The sequence below is a fragment of the Lethenteron reissneri genome, chromosome 5 (genome assembly GCF_015708825.2).
Source record: "Lethenteron reissneri isolate LAM-NWPU_2019-01 chromosome 5, ASM1570882v1, whole genome shotgun sequence".
Taxonomy (NCBI): Eukaryota; Metazoa; Chordata; class Hyperoartia; order Petromyzontiformes; family Petromyzontidae; genus Lethenteron; species Lethenteron reissneri.
The window spans coordinates 11219560-11244527 of NC_083783.1; the positions used below are offsets into that span (position 1 = coordinate 11219560).

The 24968-nt window shown below is 47.8% G+C and overlaps 1 protein-coding gene across 4 annotated transcripts in view; it reads left to right on the top strand.

The window, feature by feature from the left end:
• Positions 1 to 24968, top strand: part of MAP3K7 (mitogen-activated protein kinase kinase kinase 7) — a 31104-nt gene that overhangs the window by 1391 nt on the left and 4745 nt on the right. For 2 of the 4 annotated variants that reach the window (XM_061568494.1, XM_061568504.1), the window contains exons 2-14: positions 1618 to 1758; positions 3047 to 3157; positions 4013 to 4078; positions 5678 to 5723; positions 6547 to 6685; positions 10718 to 10842; positions 12004 to 12132; positions 12717 to 12847; positions 13490 to 13571; positions 14638 to 14750; positions 16120 to 16282; positions 19082 to 19162; positions 24452 to 24516. In XM_061568494.1, coding sequence (XP_061424478.1) covers positions 1669 to 1758; positions 3047 to 3157; positions 4013 to 4078; positions 5678 to 5723; positions 6547 to 6685; positions 10718 to 10842; positions 12004 to 12132; positions 12717 to 12847; positions 13490 to 13571; positions 14638 to 14750; positions 16120 to 16282; positions 19082 to 19162; positions 24452 to 24516 — 1341 coding nt within the window. In that variant the 5' untranslated portion in view covers positions 1618 to 1668. The remainder of the gene's footprint in view (positions 1 to 1617; positions 1759 to 3046; positions 3158 to 4012; positions 4079 to 5677; positions 5724 to 6546; positions 6686 to 10717; positions 10843 to 12003; positions 12133 to 12716; positions 12848 to 13489; positions 13572 to 14637; positions 14751 to 16119; positions 16283 to 19081; positions 19163 to 24451; positions 24517 to 24968) is intronic. The other 2 variants (XM_061568512.1, XM_061568520.1) reach the window with 2 other exon arrangements.

Genomic DNA, 24968 nt, shown 5'->3' on the forward strand with positions numbered 1-24968 from the left:
TCCACCCCTCCTGCCCTTCCACCCCTCCTGCCCTTCCACTCACCCTGCCCTTCCACCCCTCCTGCCCTTCCACCCCCCCCTGCCCTTGCACTCCCCCTGCCCTTCCCCCCCTCCTGCCCTTCCACCCCTCCTGCCCTTGCACTCACCCTGCCCTTCCACCCCTCCTGCCCTTCAACCCCTCCTGCCCTTCCACCCCCCCTGCCCTTGCACTCACCCTGCCCTTCCACCCCTCCTGCCCTAACACCCCTCCTGCCCTAACACCCCTCCTGCCCTTCCACTCCTCCTGCCCTTCCACCCCTCCTGCCCTTCCACCCCTCCTGCCCTTCCACCCCTCCTGCCCTTGCACTCACCCTGCCCTTCCACCCCTCCTGCCCTTCCACCCCCCCTGCCCTTGCACTCCTCCTGCCCTTCCACCCCTCCTGCCCTTCCACCCCTCCTGCCCTTCCACCCCTCCTGCCCTTCCACCCCTCCTGCCCTTCCACTCACCCTGCCCTTCCACCCCTCCTGCCCTTCCACTCACCCTGCCCTTCCACTCCTCCTGCCCTTCCACCCCTCCTGCCCTTCCACTCCTCCTGCCCTTCCACCCCTCCTGCCCTTTCACCCCTCCTGCCCTTGCACTCACCCTGCCCTTCCACTCTTCCTGCCCTTCCACTCCTCCTGCCCTTCCACTCCTGCCCTTTGGCCAATCCACTGCTTTTCCTGGATACGAGAAAGAGGGCCCTCCCCAAACGCCGTGTCGGTTTGAAAGATTGACCATAGTAGTAGGTTTTTACCCTTTTAAACTGGTACAAAACTGACACCTTTATTCAAGGCATCATGTTTGCAATAAACACAACACAAGTAGTCAAAAAAGCAAACAAAAAGAAGAAACTCTGATAATGATAATTGACCATACTTCACTACTCTGGTCCAGTTCGGATTGGTGAACAGGGTGCTGGGGATAGCCACTGGTGTTAGCCGTGGCGGGTAACTTGAAACAAAATCTGAGGTGTGGGCGAAGCACTGCGCCAACGCTCCACTCAATAATGAGGATGCCTTGTGACATTTATCATACAAACGAAGGAAAAAGAGTTATTGTACGTGTGTGCATGTTGACGAAACTTACATTGCAACTGCAAGTTTACCGAGCTTGCACGCACACCCACACACTGACATTCCAGGCATCATGAGACAAACTACTGTCTTACACGTTTGTACACAGAAGCCTGGTCTAAGCTACTGGATTGTTAATCGTTATGGCGAACAAAAAACTTACAGACCGTTCTCCGATGGGGTACCCGTTATGTATGAATGTTGCACTGTTGAGACCCCCATCAGACCGGTCTGTGTTGGGGTCTCTAGACAATAGACTGACTGGTCTCTGATGAGGTCTCTAGACACTGCCGACCTCCATAGGTGCTCACTAATAGCACTTGCCCCAACAGCCTGTTCAGGCTATACGGGGGTCTTTGTGTGTTTGTTTGTGTGTGTGTGTTTGTGCTGAGTAAAGCTTTCCTGCCGCACGAGGAGCGTCAGTGCCCTCAAATGGTCGTCACTGATCTGAATGTTTTGGTTGATTGACACGAAACGACGACACTGATGATGCTGCTGCCGCTGCTGCTGCTGCTGCTGCTGCAGGAGGAGCGCCGTGGCTCTGCTGCCCTCAATCTGGCTGGCGCCGGCTGAGGGATGGCGACAGGGCCGATGAGTGGCGACATGGAGGCGACGCCGCCTGGGTTCGTGGAGGAGATCGACTCCGAAGAGATCATCGTGGAGGAGGTGAGGGCGCCCACCCTGAACCATCGCGCCTCCACCCTCACCCAGAACGCACGCCATGTAACTCATCAGATCCCACAATCGAAGCGGGGGCTGAGTGTGGATAGCACCCCAATGGTGATCACACTGCCAAGCACAGACAATGGTGATCACACTGCCAAGCACAGACAATGGTGATCACACTGCCTAGCACAGACAATGATGATCACACTGCCGAGCACAGACAATGGTGATCACACTGCCTAGCACAGACGATGATGATCACACTGCCAAGCACAGACGATGATGATCACACTGCCTAGCACAGACAATGATGATCACGCTGCCTAGCACAGACAATGGTGATCACACTGCCTAGCACAGACAATGGTGATCACACTGCCTAGCACAGACAATGGTGATCACACTGCCTAGCACAGACAATGGTGATCACACTGCCTAGCACAGACGATGGTGATCACACTGCCTAGCACAGACGGTGGTTATGCCAGTTACAAAATAAACTGCCTTTTCACTGGATTTCTGTTAAGACGCAGAAACATAACTCGACTTATTCAATCCCAAGCTGCCCTGTTTTTATTTAGAACAAGTTGAATAACCTACTGTTTTGATTTGTCAACATAATTGCTTCATTCGTCAGACATACTGACATTTCTCGTTTGTAACAACTCAACTTTTTTTTTAATTCACATATGCTAAAAGTAATGGGTTCATACTAGCCCTGTGGCAGTTCTTGAATAGAACCCTCGAAATTCTTTGGATCGCTGGTGGTGATTTTTATTTTATTGAACAAAGCACGAGCCCGTTACAGTGCGCCGCGAAACTCGCTCGATCCGACGACATCGTTGGAATGGTCCAGTCGCGACGTGACTGCGACATTTATTAGGAGGGGTGGGGGAAGACACGAAGGGGCAGTGGGCACTGGTGGTGATTTTTAATCGTTCCACCCCGAGCAGCGCTGCAGCATAACCTTGTTTAAAAGGGGGGCATAAATAACTAAACGGAATGAGTAAAGATGTGATCTGCTTTTGCCTATCATGCATTCTGCTCTCGCTTTCATCTCCCCGTGTATATGAGGAAAGGCTGCAATGTACTAATGATTTCTTTCCAGTTAATTTACCAGAGAGAATGTGAGCTGGACTGAATGGAAAAAGTCCATATTCACCTTCACCCCATACTATCAAGGTCCATGAGTGCAAATGATAGCGTACTTGTGTACCATGGTTTGAACTCGGGGGACTCATTTTGGTGGATGTGGAAGTTGTAGTTGATGATGTGGATTGTCGCCCAGGTGGTGGGAAGAGGAGCGTTTGGAGTGGTGTGCAAAGCCAAGTGGCGGGGCATGGACGTGGCCATCAAGCAGATAGAAAGCGAGTCAGAAAGGAAGGCCTTCATCGTGGAGGTGAGATCGCAACATTGTCCACGCACCCCGAGCGGAAGTTTTCTTCCAACCGGATCATTACAATAGTTCGCCAAACCTCTCGTGTTAAAAAAATACAAGTTCTAAACAAAACTAAATGCTGCAGTATGGTTATTGCAGCTGTATATTTAAGAAATAACATATAATTATCTCGAATCTCAGATCACTATAACTTGCGAACCGTATGACTCAAGGTTCAGTACACTGAGCTGGCAGAAAACAAAGCCCACATTTTAAGCTTTTTAGGTGTTTCGTCTTAATCACATTTGATATCCCACAATTAACTTCTCCAGTCGAGGCATGAGAATCATGACTTATCTGGTACAACAATGAACAGCAGTCTCGCAACAAGGAATCATATGGCACAGAACTACTCAAATACTACTTATTTCGTTGGTCGGGTACCTAATGCCACGTGGCACTTCTCCGTGTGACTGGTTTTTGCTGCATTTTCATTCCCCCCTCGTGAATACAATGTCGGCCTCGTAGCTCCACTGGATCAAATAAATTCAACACCACGTTTTTTTAAACTTATGGTTCCATATACAGTAATTTGTGACTGGGCTAAGGCATCAACTTACTACAAATGTAGGACCCGGTGTTAATCACAGTTTTGTCTGCCCTAATTCAAACTCTCGATCACAGCAGAGCCAGCGTAATGCTCCGATGGCTTTTGTGAATTCCTTTCAGACTGTGCTCTGCCCAATGTCTGCCTAGACATTGCTCGCATTCTCCTGCATTGTTTAAAAGCAATGTTTGCTTCACGTTGGACTTCAATTGTACGTGCTCAATTGTTGTATCCGTGTGCGTGTGTTTTGATATCCTCGTTATCTGCAGCTGCGGCAGCTGTCGAGGGTCAACCATCCCAACATAGTGAGGCTGTACGGAGCCTGCCTGAATCCCGTGAGTGCCGTTCCCACAATCTCTGTGAATGCATTCGAGAGAAAATGACGCTTATGCCGCCACCGTATATGCGCGTGTGTCTTCCTTGCACTTAGTTTTATATTTCTGAAGTGTGTATACCATCAGAAGGTTAAGTTTACACATCGTGTGGCATGTGGTGTGTGGGTGTTAACGATTGTGTGGCAGTATTCACGTGGGTGGGCCCAAATCACATACTGTAGACTCTCGATTATCCACGTGCAGTGTGTACAATTTCTGGATTAACCGCGCACCTGAGATTTTGACAGAAATTAATAAGTCATGGATTTTCCCTTAAGCCCAAATAAATAATCTAGTTATACATTGTGATTCTTGGAAGTGTTTATTACAAGTCATGTGCTTAAGGCGGACAAATATGGGCTCCGGTTAATCTAAAATCCACGTGATCGCCTCTACAGTACAGTAGTTGCATATATTCTAGATTTGAAGCTTTCATGACTGCAAGGATTCATACTCTTAGGTTTTTTAGATAAAATCACGTAGGTAAAAATAAATAATAAAAATAATAGAAATAAAATAGTAGTTGCATATCTTTACAAAAGTGGGTGCAGTTTGATTGAATTTCATTGGCGTGGCTCTGCTATCTACTTAGTGATATAATTTGTGTTTATTTCGTGGAATTTTATGGCAGACAAAATAATTTAAATAACCTAAAGGAATGTTTCTAAATACGGAGGTAATAACCGGAGGACCCAGAGAAAAGGTCCACGTGACGACAGGGAGAACATGCCGACTCCAAATATACAGGTGTCAGGGACGGGATCAAATCCCTGACTTCCTGCATACCAGGCGAGGTAGTTAACATCTCGCCACCGTGGTGCCCCTTAAAGTGAAGTTATAATCATATCCATATGGGTCGCCGAGTGACTCGGGATGCGATGCCATGTCGGGGCGCTGAGCCCTCGCCACTGAGACCCTGGGGGTTTAAATTCAGTCAACTGCCCAGGATTAAACTCTGTTGCTTTAGTTTAATTTAGTGTTCTGATGGTGAAATCAATAACTGCACAGAAACCTTCTATCCTATTGACTTTTAGTTCTTAATTTGTATATCTTTGTTGCAATGTGGGCTATGAAATAATTCGATGTGATCGCCAAGCGATAAACTCCTCGAGAGCAGGGCAAGCGAGCACACATACGGAACAGTTGAAGGACCTGCACAGTTCTGTGATGCCCCCTTCCTGATGCCGTGCTCGAACACGGCATGGTGCACTGCTTTGTGCAAGAGTTACAAAAATAAATTCCCATGACACATTTACATTATATTAATCTGAATTCGACTATGTAGTTTGTGTTTTTTCTGTGATTGTAGTCTGGACGGGAGGTTGGGAGGCCCTCCAGATTTAGTCTCTAGCTGGTAGCTTTTAAAAACCTTATCAAACATTTATCACCAGCTAACTCCGCACACAATCGGATTTAGTGCGGTTTGTAGAACCACTACTTTGCATGAGTGAAGTCGATGTTGTGCAAGTTTCTGCGCCTTGTGGTGACGAATGTGTGATTTCCCACATGTTTATGTGCACGTGCGGATACTGACGGGATGTTTGCTTTCTTGGCGAGCAGGTCTGTCTGGTGATGGAGTATGCTGAAGGAGGCTCCCTCTATAATGGTGAGGGAAGCTTTGTGATGGTGTGAAAGAAGTTCTACATACATACATACCAACACTGATCACAGTCACTGTGCCACTGGAGTTAGCTCAGATCTAGCATTTGTTAGAATGTATCATTATGCTCAATATACATGGATGCATTCAAGCATGCACGTAAGAGTCGGTTATGTTTTGATTCACAATCCTTGTAACCACGACCCTCTGACGCCACTGGATGCCACGACATTCATGACCAAACAAACGTTTGATTCGCTCATTGAATTGCGATGGGGCGATTCCCTAGAGGCCTTTAGTCTGAATGGAGTCTAGAGGTCCATTCAGGTGCATTGAGGTTAATATTCTTATGGTGTCTCTAGACGGTAGATTCAACTAACACCATGAAATTCAACGATGTTTTATTTTACCAGGTAAGCCCCACTGAGCTATGTAGCTCTTTTTCAGAAGCGACCTGACCACAAATGATAGCCCAATGAAGTTGCTTATCACGTGGAAATTTATAGCAGCCAAATACTCTTATACACATGTTTCTAAATGTGGAGGGATAAACCAAAGGACCCGGAGAAAAATCCACGTGACCACGAGGACACACAGGCATCAGGGTCAGGATCGAACCCACAACCTACTGTATACCAGGTGAGATAGTTAACATCCTGCCACTGAGATGTTGATAAGCCGTTTAAACAACAGGCTGACAGTTCTGGAGTCTTGTGTGGGGGCCTGTAGCCAATCGGTGTACTGACAAGCCTCGGAGAGGGTTGCTAGACAATAGGCAAGAGACGGAGCGGTCTCTGGGGTTCCATCGGCGTGCTCCCCGTTTGCCCAGTGCTGCACGGAGCGGAGCCGCTGCCTTACTACACGGCGGCGCACGCCATGCGCTGGTGCCTGCAGTGCGCGCAGGGCGTGGCCTACCTGCACTGCATGAAGCCCAAGGCCCTCATCCACCGTGACCTCAAACCACCCAAGTGAGTCGGGGGCCTTGCCCATCTCTCCTCTTTGTGAAAATAATAAACTCCAGTTTAACACATAGGCTTTTGCGGCCAATAATCATCCATAATCTAGGTTTTTTTTGTCGTTAAACGGGTTTAAAAAGAAAAAAGCCTTCATTAAAAATGGTAAAAAAGTGTATTATGTTAATAAATACATCGGGTTTGATGAAACAAAGTAGTTGTGCGTGCGTAGTTTGTGTTTGGATGATTTACCTTCTAAATAAATCTGGCATCTATCACACCCCCAGAAAGGGCATCTCGCACTCTCAGGGGTGCGTGTACCCCAGGTTAAGAAACACTGTTCTAGATCATTGTATTCATCTGGTGAGTACGCTAATTCTGTGGGTGCAGTCTTCAGCGATTTCGTGAACTGTGGTACCGTGTCAAAAGGGCTATAAAGTTTTTTCATGAGGTTGGCTGGAGAACAGGTTTACTTACTGGCGGAGCCAGCGGGGGGGGGGGGGGGGGGGTGGCACGGATCATTGGGGTTTATTCGTAATAAATCGGCATTTTGCGATCCCCACTGTGTAGCATATTATTACGTGCCAGGGACTCTATGAGATGATCGGACAATGAGTCCATAATTGTCAATAAGTAATGGCCAAGCAGTTATACGTGACTCAGAATTGTGCGCAGTTGCGTATACAGTACACAACCTTACTTACTAACAACTCCTATAATTTTTCATTGTTGGAGAGGTTGCTCCTCATACCTGAAAATCATGGCTCCGCCATTGGGGTTTACCCATGTGAATATCGTGGCTGTAGCACGATTGTCGTCAAATAGTGTGACGGCATCGAAAACGTCGAGCTCAGGTTTATTTTCTAAAGATGGGAGAGAGACGCACGCCACTTTGGGCACTCACCCAGAAGTTAATTAAAATGCCTTCACCTGACATTCTTCAAAGAGCCTATCCTCCCATCAACTTTAAATCGCACTCCTTAACCGTGTAGAGCAGGGGTCCTCAAACTTTTTAAACAGGGGGCCAGTTCACTGTCCTTCAGACCGTTGGAGGGCCGGACTATAGTAAAAAAAAAACTATGAACAAATTCCTATGCACACTGCATATATCTTATTTTGAAGTGAAGAAACAAAATGGGAACAAATACAATATTTAAAATGAAGAACAAGTAAAGTTAAATCAACACACTTGCCAGTATTTCAATGGGAACTATGGGCCTGCTTTTGCCTAATGAGATGGTCAATGTCCGGTTCCATATTTGTCACTGCTAGTCGTAACAAGTGATGCAAGTGTGCATCCATTAGCCTAGATCTGGTTGGAGATTTCAAATGTTTCATTCTGGAAAAAGTCTGTTCACAGACATAAGTGCTGCCAAAGATGGTTGCCATTTTGAGTGCATGGTTCCTGAGATGAGGATATGTCTCAGAGGGGAGAGATGCATAGAAATTATGAAGGCTGCTTGACTTGAATGCGTCTTTCAGAGAGTCACAATTCTGCAGTTCAGCCAGTTCCATTTGGTAAATTGTATCCACATTTTCAATGTCAATAGAAAATGGGTTACGGAAAAGCTGTATGTCCTGTTCATGGCGATGAAGCTCTTTAAATCTAAATTGGAACTCCTTTTGCAATTTTTCCAGTGAATCCACACATGTTTTGTTTGGGAATTGCAACCAATGGTTTTTCCGCTAACAGATTTTGAGTTGTGGGGAGATGGCAGAAGTTTTCCTCCTTAACTTGTTTGATGAGGAGGCCTAATTCTACTTCAAATGCTTTGACATGTGATTGCATATCACAGAGGAGCTTCCTCTTTCCTTGAAGTTGCACATTGAAACTGTTGAGTAGCTCTGCTACATCTGTCAGAAAGGCAAGGTGCCATTTCCATTCTGCATCATTGAGCTCTGGTACTTCTTTGTTTTTTGAAAGCAGAAAAGCTGTAATCTGTGGAAGTAAGTCATAGAAACGTTTCAAAACTCTCCCTCGACTCAGCCAACGGACTTCTGTGTGGTACAGAACATCTTCATAGTCAACATTTAGTTCAGACAGAAATTCCTGAAATTGTTTGTGGTTTAGTGCATGAGCTCTAATGAAGTTAACACAAGATACCACAATTTTCATAACAGAGTCCCACTTCAGTGATTTACTACACAGCGCTTGTTGGTGGATGAGGCAGTGTATGGCTATTGGATGAGAATGGTTATGTTTGTCCATCTCTTGGTTAATGCGAGCAATTACTCCTTTCTTAGACCCCACCATGCTAGGAGCACCATCAGTTGTCACACTGGCTAGTTTAGCCCAATTCAGCTCCAAACCATTCACAGTTTGGCAAACCTTTTCATAGATATCCTCTCCTGTAGTTGTTCCTTTGATGCTTTGCAGTGCAGCAAGCTCTTCTGTGACTTCGAAATAGTCATTCGTCCCACGAATAAAAATTAGAAGTTGTGCAGAATCACGAACATCATTGCTTGCGTCGAGTGCCAAGGAAAAATAGGAAAGTTTTTTTGTGGAGTTTTGCAAATGCTGATGCAAATTGTCTCCCATTTCTTCAATCCTCCGTGTAATTGTAGGTCCTGTAAGACTCACTGTACTAAATAAATCGGCCTTCTCTGGACACATCTCTTTGGCAACAGAAAGAAGGCATTCTTTAACAAATTCTCCCTCCATGAATGGTCTGCCAGTGCACGCTATTAGCTTGGCAACTTGAAAACTTGCTCGCAGTGATGAAATATTTAGCTGCTTCTGCTTCACAAAAGTATTTTGCTGAGTTGTTAATGTATTTTTTAGTTTAATATTTTATCTTTTCTCCGACCAAACAATCATATTTATCTTTATGTTGAGTTTCATAGTGTTGACGTAAATTGTATTCTTTGAACACAGACACTATATTCTGGCATATCAGACACACAGCTCTTTCCTTGTACTGCATGAAAATGTAATCATAAGTCCACTGTTCTTTGAATATCCTACACTCCGAGTCAATTTTTCTCTTTCTTGACATCATTGTTTCCTAGGGAGTCAAAATTGCTATTAGTAAAATACCAATATATATACAGCGCTACAAAAAACAATATACCAGCAATAACTTTGCCCACACAGAGACATACAGACTGCACTGCCCATCAATGCAGTCTGATTGGGGGAACTCCGCTTTTACCCCAGGCTCACACTGGTGCGGGTGCCATTAAAAAGTTAATTACACCTGCAGTTTTGTTCACAGATCGCAGTACATCCCCAGCACACAGGAATATCACTGGGAGTGGAGCCGAGGGGCAAGTGAGGGAGCTGAGCGAGGCAGAGCCAGTCAAGCGCAGCCAGGGGAGGGCTGGCAGCCTTAGGCCTGGGGGGCAAGTCCAGTCAATTGGCCCATTGAACCATTCACCAGCGCAGCCCAATGAGTGCCCACCGCCGCAGCTCAATCAGTACTCACCAGCGCAGCCCAATTAGTGCCCACCGCCGCAGCCCAATGAGTGCTCATCAGCGCAGCCCAATTAGTGCTCACCAGCGCAGCCCAATTAGTGACCATGGGATGTGGGTGTCATCTGTCTCACCTCTTCGGTTCGGGGGGTAATGATGCTGCCAACTTCCTCCAAGCTGCCTTTGCTCTAAAAGACTGTGGCTGCGCTGTGATGCTCAGTCTGTCACGTCTCCCGCGCTCTCTCTCCCACGAACCAGCTTCCGGCTTTCACTGCCCACAAGTCACCGCGCAGCTGGCCCCTCCCACATGCCCTGGTTTCCTCTGAGTCCTGGGAGGTGGGGGGGCCGGATAAATGTCCTTGGCGGGCCGCATGTGGCCCGCGGGCCATAGTTTGAGGACCCCTGGTGTAGAGGGATAAACGGATCCTTCTGTATCTGTGCACCAAATAAGCTTTCGGAGCTGGGCGTGCTGTCCAATGCCCAGTGAAGAGGTTTGCAACATATTTCTGATGCGATTGCTTCTTACAGATTAAAGTGAGGAGCCTCACAGGACCTCTGGGAGTGAACTAAGGAGTCACTGGGGGGGCAAAATGTGTAAGGCGCTCTCATTTGCTCAACTGGATTTGCCTTTGCAGTTTGCTGCTCATATCTGGAGGGACGATCTTAAAAATCTGCGACTTCGGCACGGCCTGCGACATCCAGACCCACATGACAAACAACAAGGGCAGCGCTGCGTGGATGGCCCCAGAGGTGTTTGAAGGTTATGCTCGCACACGCACGCGCACACGCACGCGCACACACACGCGCACAGGCTCGCAGAAACACGTAGAGATACGCACACAAGAAACAGTCTGTAGGTGGCAAGTGCTGTCGGTGAACACCTGTCAAGGGTAGCACCACGTTCGTTGTCTTTTGAAGATGCATATTAAGCGGCGGAATTCTTCTTAAACCAGCATTGATCACGCCTGTTGCAAATGTAAATTTTTTATGGATCGTCACATCTGAACAGCGTTTAACAGTGTCTCAATTTGCATTTCAAATGTGGATGATAATGTTGACTGTATGGGGTCTCATGAATGTGAATTCAGAAGCCCAGTGTTAATTAGAGGAAATGTTGACCCCATTGATTGTTAGGTTCACCTGTAACCAGCACTTTGTAAATAACCATCGGTAGATCGTATAGATTTATGAAACTCCTTAACCGGCTGAGCTGCAAAGTGGACCATTTGTGTTATCGCCGGATATTGTGGTTTCATCTGACAGTTGGATTTGGCCTTTGATCCCAAATGAAAGTCTTGCGAATTCAGCGAGGCTTTTTTTATTCCCGAACAAATTGACATCATCATTGTATCGATATTGCATCGATTATGAATCTCACCAGATTCGTTGTTGCCCTGCAAACAGCGAGATGACGATGAGCCATGCGTCCCACGTGGGTGTATGCGTGTGTGTGCGCATGCTGCAAACCCAGGGAACCGTGTTCGATTTTTTCTCATGATCAACACCATTAACGATTATCTGAACCGGTCCTGGGCTTCCCCTAGGTTGACTCAGCCTCAAATGAGTACCTGGTGCAGTGTGTCAAACATCGCCACTAGGGAGACAAAGGCGGCCGGGCGTGGTGCTGGCCACATACCCCCCATGTACCGTGCCGACCTTCATAGGTGCTCACTAATAGCACTTTCCCCAACAATCTATGAAGGCTATACAGGGGGTCTTTGTGTGTGTGTGTGTGTGTCTTTGTGCTGTGTTAAGCTGTCTTGCTGCAGGAGGAGTACCAGTGCCCTCAAATGGTTCATCATTGGTCTGAATTTGTTGATTGATCGGCACGAAATGATGATGATGATTCATTGGTGCTCGTTTAACAGCACTGAGGCCCGGCAGTCTGTAAACGGCTCCGTGGGGATCTTGGTCTGTACAGGCAGCAACTACAGCGAGAAGTGCGACGTGTTCAGCTGGGGCATCATCCTGTGGGAAGTCATCACTCGCCGCAAGCCGTTTGACGAGATTGGAGGCCCCGCGTTCCGCATCATGTGGGCTGTGCACAACGGTACGTGTTTTGTCGAGGCTGCTGTTCCCTCTCTGCTCCTACTGAATTCGCACGCACTGTGTATGTTACTGTCCACACAATTAGCGTGTCACACGATCTTTGTACGGCATCTTTAGACGCATTTTTATTTGGATGAGGTTTAATTTAAAAAAATTGTGTCTGAATGTGTTGGGTCTTCGTTGTTGGCAGAGTTTGTGGAGGGTACACGGGGTGGGGGAACTGCCCTTTGCGTTTTATACTTTACACGATTTTCCAGTCCACCCCGAATGCGTAATATAAATCCTTTTAAATGCCATTTAAAAAAATAATTCTCAGAAGCAATTCGATTTTCCATGAAGCATAACTGGGTATTAATAACTGCCGTGCCATTAGCGGTGGAGATGCTCAACGTGTGGGTCTTTGGCACAGATTTACTGCATATCAACATGACCCTGAGCGCTCGCGTCTGCCAATGGGAGATAATAAACGGATGCGTGTAAAACAGTCGGTCTCGTGAAGGTTTGCAACTGCGCACCGACAACGAGGATGCGTTCACCGCACTACGGTTAGACTTTTAACAGTGAGGGCTGTGTGCATCACTTCAGGAACCCGGCCCCCGCTCATTAAAAACCTGCCCAAGCCGATCGAGGGCCTCATGACGCGATGCTGGGACAAGGAGCCGGCACTCCGGCCGTCCATGGAGGAGATCGTGCGCATTATGATACACCTCATGAAGGTGCGATTTTGCCTGCCCCCATGCACACCGCTCATCCGGGCATCAGTCCACCTGTGAACGTAACTCACCCGGGGCACTAATATTCATACACACGCACGCACATCAACCGACTAGATATTCATATACAACCGTATTCACACCCACACACTCTAAGCAAAACACTCATGCGCTCATACATGCACATCGTTCATCTATATATTCACCACTCGCCTATAATTTATTATTCATTTTGGTATTAAGTTAATCACTCACCCGGACACTCAAACACAGATAAAGGACCTCCATATAGCCTTAACAGATTATTGGGACAAGTGAACAAGGGGGTGGAGTGGCCAGGACCACACCCAGCCGCCTTTGTCCCCCAAGTGGCGATGCTTTACACATCACACTAGTTACTCATTTGAGGCTGAATCGACCTAGGGGAGGCCCAGGGCTCGCTGCAGACAATCGTAACTGGTGTTGGCCGTGAGCAGGTCTCAAACTCGGGGTCGCTGGGGTTGAAGCGCAGCGCGCGAACCGCGACCACTCGCATGTACCACACCACTCACCCCGGGGCGCTCCGTGGATATCCACTGAACACTTGCTGCGCTCAGACAGGGCCTCATGTGGCGAATGCCGCCCACTCTTGTGCCGTGTGCTCAGTACTTCCCGGGAGCGGAGGAGCCCCTGCAGTATCCGAGCTACAGCTCCGACCTCAGCCAGAGCAACTCGGCCACGAGCACAGGTGCTCGCACAGAACATCAACACGTGTTCCTTTTGCGGTCGATTTAAACGTCTTCGTGAAAGGTCACTTTGAATTCTTTGCTTTGCCTCGTGGGCATTTGGGATTCATGATTCTCAGTCGCGAGTTCACATAAACTCGACAAAGCTGTGGAGGCGGTTTATGGATGCTTTGATGTTATATGTTTTAAATAAAAATAAAATAAACTATTTTAGTTTTACCAGGTAGGGCCCACTGAGCTGTATAGCTCTTTTTCATAAGTGACCTCGCTATCAGAAATGAATGCTCAACGAAATGGCTTATCATGTGGGAATTTATAGCAGCCAAATACTCTTAAACGCATGTTTCTAAATATGGAGGGAAAAACCGGAGGACTCGGTGAAAAATCCACGGGGAGAGAGAAATACAAACTCCACGTATATAGGCGTCAGGGTCGGGATCTACGAACTGTATACCAGGCGAGGTAGTTAACATCTCGCCACCGTGGTGAGGCACCATTCAGACGATAAGCCTCAATTTCCATCTGATTATTTGGGTAGTTTTTATTTAAATCGAGGAATGTGGTGACACTCACCTCCGTTGGTGGCCCCGAGCCAGCGATGGCAAAGTCACATTCTCATGGCAGGACTCGGTCTCTGCATTGGATACCCAAAAAAAATGGATACCCAGTGTTGCATTCTTATAGAGATACCGATGTTATCTCTTCTGTGCGATGGCAGACTAAGTCTGCCCCTGGGTTTCTTTTCATGGTGCTTTAGTTTTGTCTATTTTTTCCTGGTACTGTGTTTTACCACTACTGCTCTGCTACCACACGCAAAATACTTCTTAAAGAATTGGCCAAATACTCCCTCCTGAAAGTGTATTGAGACACGTTGCGGCTCTCCTGGATAAATACATGAATGTCATCATTATTATTATTGTTGTGGTTGAGGCTTTAGCCCGTCAGCTTTACGTGGTTGGTGGTCGCCGTCGTGTCGGGCGAGGCGACCAGTGCTGCCGCCGGCGTCGTTGCCGACTGCTCCCCCCACCCCTCCCTCCCGCCCCTCCCTCTCCCCTCTCCCCTCTCCAGAGGTGATGTCGACGAACACCAGCAACAAGAGCGATGTCCAGGACCAGGAGAGCCTCCCGTTCACTCTGAGCGACACCGTGCGGCGCCTCGAGTCGAAGCTCAAGCAGATCAAGGTGAGCTCGTCGAGTGTGCCGTTGGGGGGGGGGGGGGGGCAGTGACTCCCCTGGCTCTCACCGGGGCTGGCGGCAAACGGCGGCCAGGGGGGGTGGGGGTGGTGGGGGCGACAGCAGATTGATTTACGCTCACATGGGTCTGTGGAAGCCTCAAATGTCATGTTCAAGCTTAGTCATCGTCATCTCAGCCATGATTGATCCACTGCTGGATGAAGGTTGGTAATTGGTAAGCTCACTGTGGTAAACTGTTTTGGGGAAGGAATATCATCATCAGCCTTGATCTATCCACTGCTGGAAAAAGGGGTTTATGGTTGGCAAGTGTGGTCCAATATCCATTTTTGGATGGTTTTTCAGCATCATCATCATACAATACAATGTCAATTTATATTGCATCTAAATGCAGTTCTATATAAACACGCTGTACCATCATAATCAGCATTGATCTGTACACTGCTGGACGATGGCCTCCCCCATATCAGACACTGCTGCGTGGAAAGACAGAGCTGGGAAGCGCAAAGGGTGACAACGACGACAATCCAGAGGCTCCAGTAATGGAGATAGGACTAGAGGCAGGACTAGACGTAGCATCCAGGGTAGAAAGGGTTGTGGTCTGGTTGGTGGTCAGTGGGGTTAGTGGTTAGGGCTATTGCTAGGATTTGATTGGTTGGTGTGAGTACGGGGAGGGCTATATTATGGTCTCGTTGGTCATCATAGTAATTATTTTGAGGCAGAGCTGGGCTCTGGGTAGCTGGTGTGGTTAGGGCAATAGATAGGGCTAGGTTCTGATTCGCTAATAATAAATTCCATTTTGTAAGGCGAATTTCATCCACAGATACAAATGTGCCGTGTATGGAAAGCAGGAAATAAACAGAGAACCAGAGTAAATGGCCAGAGCCAGGGGGTGGGTAAAGGTCAATTTAAAGAGGCGAGTTTTCAAGACAACAGCTCGGACGACGAATTGTCTTATTACAAAAGCGTTCCATATTCTCGGAGCTGCACTGGCAAAATCCCGATCACCCCAGGAGGACAGAGCCTTGTATGTACGTATGTTCAACTTCTGTTGCACCGTACGTAGCCAACCATGTTAATCGGAGATGCGGGGAAAGGACAACAAAGCAAACACAAAAATCAGTTTGAAAGAAATGTGTTGTCAATCCACCACGAGCCTTGACCTCGGAGTACTTGGAAGAAGATGATCCAAAGATCTCGTATAGTATAAAGTGTCATCTGTAGGGTTGCGAAACAATTTGTAAATGTGGTTAGAGTTTCAGGTGGAGCTAGCGTCAGGTTAACGAGTGTAGTTTGTATTCGACGTACGGTTCGTTTCCGGTTGGCTGACGAGTGCCGCCGTGCGTCTGTGTTGCCGCAGGGCGAGGGCGGAGCGAAGCCGGGGCTGTCTCTGTCGCGTGGCTCCAGCGTCGAGTCCCTGGCGCACTCCCGCGCCGGAACGCCGGCCTTCGAGGGACACCGCCTGAGCGCCGACTTTAGCACCCTCACCGAGCTCGAGGGCAAGATCCTGACGGGCGCCACATGTACGTACCTCGGGGGGGTGGCGGGGGCGTGCCCATGTCTGCGTGGGACACAGCCTCGACGGGACGGGGGGAGGGGGGGCCCTGCTTACGAGGCCGAGTTTTTTACGTCGTTCACTCGCGGGCAGAGAGGGGATTTGCGTGGCACCACGCGGATACCCGTTGCTGCGGGGCATGGGGTTTATGTCGTCACCGAAGAGAGTTTGGAGTCTTAATTCAAATGAATGCAATCGAAAGGCCCAATGGCCGGTGAATGAGATTACGTTTATTTTTCTGGCTTTGTGCAGATTAGCTTGCTTCCCCCCCCCCCCCCCCCGATAATAGTTTGCCCAAATGGCATTAAAAAAAAATGATTGAATAGTCGGCTGCATTAGGCTTGCCGTTATTAATGCATCAAAACATGAGTTACAAATCATGGTGAAAATAACATTCATCATCCACACTCTTGGCAAATCCCTAATACCCTGCAAGGCCAACAGAGGGAGTGAGTGTATATGTGTGCAGCAGGCTGATCTCAACACTCAAGCTCAACAGCTGGCAGTGTCGTCGTTTTTACCCTGTTTGAAAATAGCATTTCCTGCAGGAAGATTACTACTAATCTGGGTCATGTGTCTTCAGGATGCAGTGGTCTTCATGACCCCGTAGGCCACGCATACCGAAGACACGAAGTCCCGTACATTTGCAACCTATTACTCCTCCAAAATAAGGTCTCTTGCTAAATGGCATTGTTGTGTGGACAAACAATCAGTTTCTCTAATTTTTTTATTTTTTTATGATTTGACTTAACCTTGGGCTGGTAAAGCCCTTCAGTTTGTGTTTAAACGTTGATCGACGCCTGCAGCCCAGCACCGGAGAATACGGAGGAAGTGTGAGGCGAAGAAGCGTCAAGGGGTTCTACCCCAACAACTACCTCTAAACTAAACCAAAAACTATTTTGTATTTTACCACGTAATGCCCACTGAGCTAGGTAGCTCTTTGTCAGAAGCGACCTGGCTATCGCGGATTTTCTCTGAATGAAGTGGCTCATCATCATCACGTGGAAATGTATAGCAGCCAAATACTCTAAACGCACAATTCTAAATGTGGACCAGAAAACAGAAACACCTGGAGAATAATCCATGCGCCCATGGGGAGAGAGACATGCAAACTCGAAATATACAGGGTCGGGATCGAACCCACGACCTCCTGTATACCAGGCGAGGGAGTTAAGATCTCCTAGCCACCGTGGCGCCCACTATTACATCCATTTTTGCGCAATGCAACTGACAACCACCATGCTCGTCCTATACAAAGACAGGTCTCGCACATAGAAACGTGGAACTTCCTTAACCGCGTCAGAGCAACGTGACGATGCTTAACATTTGAAGTTTGAGCCACCAAACGGAATTGCGACACCCTGAAGCATATTTGCTAATCTGCCTCTAAGGTGTCAACAATAGGCTAGGTAGATGAAAATAATTTTCTGTTTTTGACTTTGGCAGCTAAAATAATAAAAATGTTAGAGTCAAAACACATGTAGGAAATTACTAATATCCCTTGTCCCACTAACATACTAAACTCTGCAGGTCTGTGTGGTTTGCTTGCTAATAACCATAAAGACTACAGCAGTGTGCATCGCCACCATCTACACTTGTCAACATCTTATCGTTTTAATAACCGCATTATGTGTTTGGTGACATTCCATTCGTACTACGTTGGCGGATACAAACGGCATTACCGTTGCATTTTTTTACACCAAATATAGGAGTCGATTATCTGTTATTTAATGCAAAGTGAAGGTAACTGCCAAAAACTTGAGCCAATTAAAATGCTTATTTTTTTCATGTTCTGAATTTAAAGGGCACAACAAGTATTTAACGCCGTGGTTTTGTCTGGATAGCACTCGCACACAACCCTCGAGCTTACAGGTTCCAACCTAAAGATCCACTGGCTGCACACTGTTGATCGCTGCGTGCCATAGCGGTCACGAGGAGCACAGCACGAGAGGCCCCTGCATGGGAAAGCAACCATCGTTGCTTTACACCTCGGTGGGATCTTCCTTCCCGTGCCTCAGCTCTTCCACTTTGAGTTCACTTTGGGTGTCTGTGTAGAACACAACAATTCCTCTCGATTCCTCCCAAACCACTGGCACCAGTCACTTGAAAGGACGTGTCGGTCAAAAAAACCTACAACCCCAATTAACGGTGGTTAGTCACCAGGTGTAGGCCATAGAGACCGACCTCAGTTTTTAACACGTAGGCTTGAGTGAGCCGTGTCCATAATAGACAGTTTTTTTGGGTTTAGATCGCGTGAATATAAACGTGTCGTTAAACCCGCCAACACCCGACACAGCCAATTAGTAAGGTTTGTCACATAAACAACGAATTTGCGTGTTTTGCTTACGTGACTAACCTTACTATTTGGCTGTTGCGGGTTTAACGACGCATTTATATTTACGCGACCTAATCCAACAAAACCTCGATTAGAGACTTAACCTGGTGGCGGCTGCGGTAGCTGAGCTCGGCGCCTAGGAGCATTGTGCATGAAGGTGACGGAGGAGCCATGCCACAAGAAGCGCGTTGGTGACACCAAAACCACGTCCAGTCATTGCATCGTCAAACGATCCCTCCAACTGAAGGGGCGCCATGCGTACGTGCGTACACGGGCAATGTGAAGCACATCCTTCTCCGATGAATATGACGGAGAATATATTGGGCGGGTCCATTCGTGGGTGGGTAGAGCGCTGGCGGGAAGGCTGGTGGGTTGCACACCGCTGTGTTCTGCTGCCGCTGCATGCCACGGTTATGTGTGACGTCTCCACAGCAGCATCGAGGCACAAACGGGGCCACCGAAAGACTGCCTCATTTGGTACCATCCTGGAGGCCTCTAGCATGGCACTCCCAGGTACTGCCTCTGCCTGGCCTGCCGTGCGGTGGTGGGGGTGAGGTGGTGGTTCGCCCGCACCGCGTCTAATCTCCTTGGTCTCCTTGCCTCACGCTTACTCATCGGTGGTATGTGTTGGGCAGTAGTTTCTTGTGGCTCCAGTTTGAGGAGGCAATGTACAATGCGTCACCTCTCCCAGCAGCAGGTGACACGTGTATGCGATTTGGGAATTGTAATTTGAAGTCGGCATGTAATCATTCTCTGGTGCTGGGCTCTCGGCTAAGACGAGTTCGACTTAGGAAAGTCCATTGCAACTGTCCAAAGGAGGTAGCACTGATGAAGCCTCTGCCGCCGTCTTGTAAAGTGTCCGGACTGCCTGCGCGTGTGTCACGTCAGGCTGTGACACTTTGAGGGTGTTTTTTGTCGTTGTCGCTTTCTGGAGCCACAAGCCAGCAGCAGCATTGGTGTCAAATTGGCATGAAGCAGCCAAAACATTGAGCTGCGTCCTTTGATTCAACAGCAATGTCATGTCATGCCAGTGCACATTTCTGCTCTTGGGGCATTTTGTTAAATGTTGGCTTCACAGAGAAGTGTGGAGTCCAGATTTGTTCTTGATGTTGTTGGAACGCCCCCCACCCACAAGGCACACATGGCATTGTTGCGTCTTTATGCCCGAGGTTGGTCTGTCCGCTCAGTTTGTTCTCCCAGTTCACTGCAACCTCTGCTGCCTCCTTTGTTTTGTTTTTAAATAAGAAGCCACGTTCTTCTAGCCTCCCATTCCTCAGTGACTCGCAGTCTTGGCGTCACTACCCTTATTATGTGTGTCGGAACAAGGGTGACAATCTGATCCAGTTCCACCACCCACCCTCTGTGGACACGCGTGCGTGTGCGTGTGCGTGCCCGAGCTGCGGCAGCATTTGTCAATCCCACATCGGCCTCTTTAGCCATCTTCGGACCCGCAGATAATCTTACTTTTCTTTGGAAGACAATCATTCTCGATTGCGAGGGATAGCCGATGATGATGATAATGATAATATGGCCTTCACCCTTCAAATGTTTACCTTACAGCAGCACAGACTTATTACCTGAAGTGTGGTTCCTGCTGTAAAGTGAACATTTAAAACCCTGTTACAATGTCATTCTTAAGAATAGCCTATTGTCTGGTGCTGTCACAGTCCACTATAATATTGAAATTATCTTCAACATTTATTAAATAATAAACTTTACCATAACAAATGTTACTACCCAAATTTTGTTTGCACAAACATAAATAACAAACATAAGCTCCCTACTTGTTAAGCAACATTTAATTCAGCTCGAAGATATGATTTGTTAGAACATGTTTCAACAAATGCACATTATGTAGGCTTGACGGTTATGTAATTTCACAAATATATTGCACGTTTAAATGTGATAGTTGATAGCGGGACTGGATGAATCGCTAACCCTACCTTTAAAAAATCAGTTCCACCAACGTCATCTATTTAAGTAACTGAATTGAATGTAAAATAAACCCAACTGTGAGTCACGAGGCCAGGTGTTACTCCCCAACACTGCCAGTGCACAGAAAAATGCGGCACATTTGCATGAAGCGGTGTGCGAGCGTGTGCGTTGGGAATGGGCGGCTCTGTGGCGAGGTGCGGGTGTTACTGGAGCTGAGCGCACAGTGGTTGTGGTGAGGAATTTCGGTGAACAATCATAAGTGCAGTCAGAATCACCGCTTTGTGGGAGAATCTTCAATGGGCACGCGTAACTTAAGCGAACAAATGTTTTTGACCGCTTTAAGTTAAAAACAAAACCCCCAGAAAGGTGACGTGCGGTGGTGCTTTTGCGGACGATTGATCTGGTCCTGTGTGCTAATTATGGTTCTCCTCAATGCGTTGTGTGCTGTCCTTACATGTTTACTGTCTGATTTCATAAACACATCTTCTTATGTTAGGGGAGGATTGAAATTCATTCCTGTTATCTGGGGGTGCAGGGCCACCGATCAACTCGTACGCGCGAGTATTTTCACCGAGAGCACAGCTTGATACCTGCGACAGTTGCCCTGTAAATGGAATTTTGAGGAATTACTTTCCTCTGCTCTAAACTCGATGTTAAGAGATTACAATAAATCATCAGACGCCATACCAAACGTCGAACTTGAAAACGATCACCTGCCTAATTATAAAATCATCTGAATAATTACTACGCCCACCAAACTGCAGTAACCTCGCAGCCCAATCTGTCCAAGCAGCCTGAAATGTCTCGCAGTGTGGCCTCTTGAATATTGATTCACTCGTAAGTGGAGCCACACTGCGCTGTGAACCCAAATACCTGGGCTTCCCTTCCTGACCACGACTCACATCAGTGGCAAGTGAAATCTGAACCCCCCCCCCACTCCGCCCCGCCCATTCCCCCCCCCGCCCACGCCGCCTCCCCAGTTTAAAGTGAAAAGTCGTGGGCTTTGTAACCGACACGAAAGAAAGATGCAAGGCATAACAAGCCCAGGCGTTATGACATTTAGTGGGATTTCATAAATACTTGATTTATCGTAAAGGGGCTCTTGCTTTTGTAGAGTTAGATGCCGTTCTATAGATAGTTTATAATAGAACTTCCAGTCACTCTTTGAGAAGTTTAACATTTGTGTCACATTTGTCTACGCATGCGTGCGTGTGTGTGCATGAAATATGTTTGATGTTTTTTTTACTAATTATTTCCGATTGCAGGAATCACCTAAGGTTTGATCTGTAACGTTCACAAAATCCCTCAATGCCTCACACCTGGGAAGGTTGATTCTTGATTCTGCCTTCAATCAAGCATCTTTCAGTGCATTGAGTGCTGCTTTGGGGAAGTGGTGCTGTGTCAAATGTCCACATTCATACGTATTATATAATTTAATGCTTTACTCCTAAAGCAAGACAATTGTGTCCATTTAAACTTTAGAGCAAAAATATATATGTGAATCTTATGGCGGTACCCCGGGGTACCATCGTACCCCGGCTCTCGCATCATGTCCGTGATGCAGTCATTTTTAGTTTGCTGATGGTCGGCGACGCGCCAATCGACTCATCTCGACGAGCTGTACACTACGATGCACCACCACGGTGTGTACGCGAGCGTTCAGGGTTTCATCGCAATCGTTTTCGCTGCGAATCGACATCGTGAAGTAGCACTGATGTCGGATTGATTGGTACCCAGTCGCGGAGTGAAGTTACACCCCTGGAAAAAAATAGTGTCCCAGAAATAAAATATTTAATTGCCTCGGCCATTTTGTATTATTTGGTACCCCGGGGTAGCGCCATAAGGAGCATTTGTCTGTGTGTGTGTGTGTGCACATTATATTATTTGGATGTTAAATAAATGGGTTAAATAGTCATGTAATGATGCATCGATTCATCGATCCAAATAAATTCGAAGGCTCACAAAACACGCGGCCGGATCACTTTTGTGAGCATCGGTCGCGTGCTATTTCTGCAAATTATGCGCCGTTGTTACAATACACACTGCAGACGATAAAAACAATAAATACATAGAAATCCATCTACGAATGGAACCTTGACTCCCAAAACATGGTAACATATTGGATCGCTGACGAGTGAATTGTTACATGCTTATTCTTGACATTTTATATATTTTTTAAATAATATGTAAAGTTACTAATGCATGAAGTGTTAAGCTCAAAATGAGTCCTTGAATTCGCCATAACCTGACAGACTGATGAGGCACAGGTAGAGGAGTGCATAGTTAATTGCGTTATTAATTATCGATATAATGTATGAACTTCTTTCGCACCGTACGTAGCCAACCGTGCTAATTGGGAGGTGATCACGACCCCACGCATCACCCCAGACACACTGAGACCAGGCCACCACGAGAGGCTCCAGGGGCGGCAAGTTGCCCACAACTCTGCTAGTCCATGTTGCTCGTTGCCAGCAATTAATGTATCGATGCGGTCAAGAACGGCATTGCCAGCCTTTCGGCTGTGTGCTGCTGGCATGTTGGCGACCAGCGATCGGCGGAGCTTTTTGGTGGAAATCCCAGGAAACATTAGCCACGTCCTTCTTCGGCAAGTGCATTCTGCACGTTGCAAAGAATTTAAATTGTTCGAACTTTCAACATTAATATTTAAAGCTTGAAACGGCGGTGTGGCTCAAGGGGCGAATGCCCACGCCAGATTACTCGGTCAGTACCGCTGAGAATTTGGCAGCCACCAGACAAACAAAGGTGCAGTGCATCTGTCTTACCACAAGCAACAAAATTGTTAGATATTTTTTTATATCGCAAATCATTATTACTACTGCCGTATAACACGTATTCATATCGCCAAAAACGTCGGCCTCAAAGGCAGTGTTTGATTTGTCCTTTTGCACCACTGCCAACGCAGTCCCCTCCCCCTTGTTAAGGATATCAGTTCGATTTCAGTTGGCCGTGCTCAGTGTTCTTGGCATAATTTTTGTAATACAGGAAAAGAGTAAACCACTTGTTCGCAAGGCTAAGGGTACGGATGAGTGGTTGAGTAGGATCGATCTTTGACGGAATGCTTTGTTTGAAGTACTGCCATGATTTGACTGTTGTTTGACAACATTGCACTTGGCTATATCGTCTAATGGCATTACAGTCATTTGTGAAAAATGTATGAAGAACCAACATTTATTTTTTGCCTGTTTTTGCGTGGCCTGCTGTGTGGGTTAACTAACGCGCAATGAGGTGTTGTCATGCTGCGCCCTGTTATCACGTTGTATTTAACCGTGATGCTGTGTGCTGTGTGTGACGCCTCCTCCCCCCGTGTCTCCTCTGCATGCTGCATGCACGGTGCGCGCTCTGTGTCTGACGCACGCATGGCCACACGTATCCCGACTGTTGTGCGCCGTACGTTTTTGCGTTCCGCGTGTGCCTTGCGCTGCGTGTTGTTGTCCTCCGTGTGCCGCATCCCGTCCGCCACCTTGCGTGTCGCGCGTTGCGTGCTCGTGGTGTGTCCTGCGTACGTGCCCCTTGTGGGCCATGTGTCCTGCCTGTGCTGCTTGCCGCTCGCCTTGCTTCGTGTGCTGTACGTGTGGGCCCCCTCTGTGCGCCCCCTCTGTGCGCCTTTTGTGCTGCGTCTGCCGCTCAACGATGCTCGTCCGTGCATCCCTCTCGCATGCGTAACGCGCCACGCGTGCCCCCGCGAGCACGCTTGCACCGCCCCGCTGTGCATTGCGTGCTTCACGCGCAATTCTCTCTCGTGTCCTGCACCGCTTGCCGTCCTGCGTGCGCGTGTCTCCCCCCCCCCCCCCCCCCCCCCCGCGTGCGTGCCGTGTCCGTGTCCGCTCTCTCTTTTCCCGCTTTCAGCATCGGCGGATCAGTGGCGGCGCTCGGTGCAAGACCTCCCTACGCTGGGGCCCGATTCCAACCAGGTGCCGCTCTCGCTCGCCGTCACGCGTAGTAGGAGGGCAGCTGCCGCCGCATTGGCCAGACGGCTTCTTTCCTCTTGGTAGTCCGTGGGCCCGGAACGGAACGCGGAGCCGACGGAAGGCGATTAAAAAATAAATAAACCTCGAGCTGCACCGTGCAGGTCGTGGGAGGGTTATTTGAGTTTACCTTCACCACACCGCTCAGTGTGGCTTAGGGGGCGGGGGCTTAGGCACGTGAGTACGGAGGTCTCATTCTTTCAGGAGGAAATATGAAATTTTGGAACGTCATATGTGTGTATATCGAGGTTATCGAACTACTTAATATCCAGTGTGGAGGTTTGGTGGATGTTGGTGATATTGCCCATGAGTGGGGCAATGTCATACTGTACGGAAGTACAATTAATATTTCTGCACTGTCCTCTGCTGCCCACGACATGGTTCTGAAGTCCCAAATG